Source organism: Cyrtonyx montezumae, unplaced genomic scaffold (genome assembly GCF_038088225.1).
Source record: "Cyrtonyx montezumae isolate F1298 unplaced genomic scaffold, pur_monq_1.0 scaffold_92, whole genome shotgun sequence".
In the NCBI taxonomy this organism is placed as follows: domain Eukaryota; kingdom Metazoa; phylum Chordata; class Aves; order Galliformes; family Odontophoridae; genus Cyrtonyx; species Cyrtonyx montezumae.
In genome coordinates this window covers 163,690-167,534 of record NW_027072103.1, presented here as the reverse complement: position 1 = coordinate 167,534, position 3,845 = coordinate 163,690, and the positions used below count along the sequence as shown (strand labels likewise).

At 52.8% G+C, this 3,845-nt stretch overlaps 1 protein-coding gene across 1 annotated transcript; it reads left to right on the top strand.

The window, feature by feature from the left end:
* The first annotated feature begins 215 nt into the window (after positions 1–215).
* On the top strand, positions 216–2,697 carry TMEM106C (transmembrane protein 106C). The gene is made up of 7 exons (XM_065754676.1): positions 216–414; positions 518–581; positions 1,121–1,280; positions 1,378–1,518; positions 1,765–1,814; positions 2,080–2,133; positions 2,550–2,697. Exons 1-7 carry the CDS (start codon positions 216–218, stop codon positions 2,695–2,697), a joined length of 816 nt encoding a protein of 271 aa, XP_065610748.1.
* The last annotated feature ends 1,148 nt before the right edge of the window (positions 2,698–3,845 follow it).

The window sequence follows — 3,845 nt, the reverse complement described above, 5'->3', positions numbered from 1 at the left end:
AGTGCTGGGGGGAGGAAAGGACCCCCGTGGTGGGGGCTGAGCACCGGAGGGTGGGGGGGTTTGGGGTGAGGGAGGGCCGTGGGGCTGTGTGTGTGTGTGTGGGGGGGGGGGGGGGGGGGGGGGTTCTCGTGCCCGTGGTCCGAGGTGGGGTTTCTCTGGCCCTGAACGGCCGCTCTCTCTGCTGCAGTCCGTGTGCCCCCTCTGCTGCAGCCGCTATGGGGTCCGTGCTCTCCCGCTCCGCCGGCAGCGCCGCCCCGAGGCGGAGGAGGAAGGCTGGGGATGGAGACGGCGATGGTGATTTACTCGACAGCCGGGATCGCAAGGAGGACATTGCCAGGTTTCCGTACGTTGAGTTCACGGGTCAGGACAGCATCACCTGCCCCACTTGCCAGGGCACGGGCTGCATCCCCACGGGTGAGCGCTCCTTTTGTCCTCAGCACGAAACCCGCGGGGCCGGAGCAGTGTGAAACGGTTCTGCAGTAGTGCAGAGTTGGTCACTGTTCCTTCTGCTTTCCAGAGCAGGTAAATGAGTTGGTGGCTTTGATACCCTACAGCGACCAACGGCTTCGTCCGCAGAGAACGTAAGTGTGCAGCAGGAGCATAATTAAACCTCTGCAAAGAGCAGACAGTGCTCTTCTGTCTCTGCCACAGCCGTGTGCTTTGTGCAGTCTGCAGCCTTTCTGTCATCTCGTGGCTTGTTTTCGCTGCAGTATGCCAACAAATACAACTTAAACTTTCACTTTAAAATATTTCCTGTTAAATCCCTCCGTAGGGGTGGGCATAGAAACAATCATCCCACTCACACTTTGTTCCTGTGCTCTTTACAGAAGCTTTTGGAAAGAGGCTGCCTCCCCGACCGCGCAGTCACCGGGTTCTGAGAATGCTTTGGGGGAAAGAAGGATTATTTGGTTACTCATTACCAAAAAGTGAACTGTGAAGGGTGGCTGTTTTGAGCAATTTCAGATATGGAAAGTGTTAGAGCAGCACTTCTGTGTCTCTTTCAGGGAACAGCAAATGGGTTTGGTTTTGCTGACTGGTTTGGGTTTCGGATACGAGATGTCTTGCAGTTGCAGATGCTGTGTTAGGGCAAAGGCTGTGACCCATTTCCTGCCTCTTCCAGGAAGCTCTATGTCCTGCTGTCCGTGCTGCTCTGCCTTCTGGTCTCAGGGCTGGTGGTTTTCTTCCTCTTTCCACACTCTGTCCTGGCGGATGATGGAGGCATTAAAGTGGTTCAGGTCTGGTTTGACAGGAAGAACTCCGTTGTCCTTCTTGCCATCACGGTAAAGGTTTTGTGCATCCCTGTTCTTGAGGGAATAAATCCTGAGCTGAGCTGCCAGGAAGGTCGATGCTATGTGTGTTTCCCTGCTCCCCTTTCAGGCCACTCTACGGATCAGGAACTCCAACTTCTACTCGGTGACAGTGGACAGTCTGACCAGTCAGGTGCAGTACATGAACACCGTGGTGGGAAGCCAGCAGATCACCAACATCTCCAGCATCCAGCCACTAAGTGACAAGCTGGTATTCATCTTTAATTGCCTTCCTAATGTGTATTGTAAGCATCACTAAATCAAGTGTGGAACTGGTGTGATATCCCAAGCTAACCTGAGGCAACATATGTGTGCCTTGAAGCTTTGCTTAGCAAATAGTGTCCTGGCTCTGCTCTTTGCACAGCTGCTGAAATGCAATGTAATGCAGGAAATACTCTGACAGAGGTGGTTTGAAGTGAATGATCAAACTGCAAGTGAATGCATCTTTGTCTTACAGGTGAATTTCACAGTGAAGGCAGAGATGGGAGGACCGTTCTCCTATGTGTAGTAAGGATTTACTGTTCTTGGTGCATAGTGGGCTTGAGCTGCTTTGATTATTGATTGCTCTGGAAATGACTTGCTTTCTGCTAACTTTCTGGAAAACAACCATTTGCTAGAAATGACTTGAAGGGCCACTTTGTCAGGATGTTGTGATGGGGTTTTGGACCCTGAGTTAGCACCAGAGCTAAATCAGCATCAGAGGATTCCAAGAAACGCAGTCATCTCTGTTAGGCTGTGCTGACCACTTTCTCTCTCTTTTGATTTCTTGCAGTTTCTTTTGCACATTTCCCAAGGTGAAGGTGCACAATATACTCATCTTCATGAGGTAGGTTTAGCTCTGCTCCTGACTCAAAATGGAATTGGTGCTGCAGCAATCTAGGGCACACAAAGAAAACTGCTTGGCAAGCAGCCCAGCCTGGTTCACTGTGTCAGCTTTAGTCCAGGCCGGATGGCACGAGCAGGTAGCATGTAAGACAGGGAGGAGGAGCAGGCACCAAGTGGCTCTGAATGGAGCCTCCTCCACACGACGGGTGCTGTGTTCTGGGGGTTGCACTCACCAGCTCTGCTCACCACTGCTCTCTGCACTGAGAAGTCTTGGGTACGTTTGCTGAAAGCCTGAGAGCATCCTCAGCTTCGGAGGGAGTGCTTATGAGACGACCACAAAGCCTGCTGATAGTTTGCATTTACCAGGGGGATCTCCCCCTGCTCCCACCCCCCCTGAGCTGCTCTCCCTTCTCTCAGGACATCAGTGAAGCTCTCCTACCTCGGCCGTGGGACGCAGAGTGCGGTGGAAGCGTACCACTACATCGACTGCAGCACCAACTCCACAGCTGACCCAGCTCCTCTGCCAGCCCCCTCCACGCACAGCGCGGCCCTGAGCACCCCCTGAGCCCACTGCTGCTGCGCTCTGGGGGTGGTGATGGTGCAGATGGATTTCCCTGGTGAAATATGAAATGCGTAGCTGTAGAGAAGACCAGAATCTTTCACGTGGAGGTGGAAGGACTGTGAGAGACTTTGGGAGAGACTTGAAGGCTCTGGGTCCCTTCTGTGCTCTGCTCAGCTGGGCTGCACTGCTGGCCTGTCCCTGCCGTCCGCTCGGTGTTGTTCATGTGCACCAGGTCCCTTCAGGGCAGGCAGCCCGCCTTCCTCTTGAGTTCTTTGACTGTTTGGTTTGGGGTTTTTTTGTGTAGGGGATCCAGGGACTTGAGCTCTGTGCTTTGGGGTCTGAGGATCTCAAAGGCTTAGATTTGAGTTTTGACGTTTAACACTGTGCCTGGTCCTTCCAGGGCAGACTAACTCGTTCTGTTTTGTTCAGTGGCAGTCACTGGCATCTTCCAGAGCAGAACTTGATAAAAAGGGATCGTTCTTTGCCAAAAGTGCACAGAGAGCATTCAGGCTTTCACCTGTGTGACTTGCACTAGTAGGAGGAAAGGGAATTGAAACCACCAAAACGCTTTCTCCTTTGCTGGCAGCTGAGGCTGCCTCCAGAGACCCCATGCCAAAACACTAGTGTTAATGAGGAGAGGTTCATTAAGTGGGGTGCTGTTGGGTGTGGGAAGGGTCCCTGTGGCTTTGACCCCGATCTGTGCGTGGCTCTGAACTGCTGCTCAGGGCATGTGGCATTCAGCAGCTGAGTCCCCTGATGTTTGAAGCCAGGGAAGGTGTAGCTCAGTGCAGCTTTGTACTTGTGCCCGCCGCATGTGAGCGCAGACTTGGACTGATTTTGTGAAGATAAGGGGAGTTTTGTGTTTCAAAGGCTCACCTCGCTGGAGCCAAGGGTTCCCAAAGGATGCTAAAGCAAATAAACCTGATGTGAAAGTTCATCCTGCTGCACTTCTCCTGCAGACTGCTTGCTGCGTTTGCAGCTTGGAGGTCTTCATTCTGCTTTTGCCCTTTCTAGTTTTTCTGGAGCCACGTCACTGCAGCCTCCCATGTTTCCTCCACGCACACCCTGTGCTGTTCTCCGTTCATCTGTGTGTGGAAATGAGTGTGGAAATGGAGTGGACAGAGGCTGCAGGGGAAGTGTGTCTGGTGGGT

Coding starts and splice junctions, on each gene's coding strand:
- TMEM106C (XM_065754676.1), top strand. CDS start 216: ATGGGGTCCGTGCTCTCCCGCTCCGCCGGCAGCGCCGCCCCGAGGCGG. Junction 415..517: donor CACGGGCTGCATCCCCACGG/GTGAGCGCTCCT, acceptor TCTGCTTTCCAG/AGCAGGTAAATGAGTTGGTG. Junction 1,815..2,079: donor GGACCGTTCTCCTATGTGTA/GTAAGGATTTAC, acceptor GATTTCTTGCAG/TTTCTTTTGCACATTTCCCA.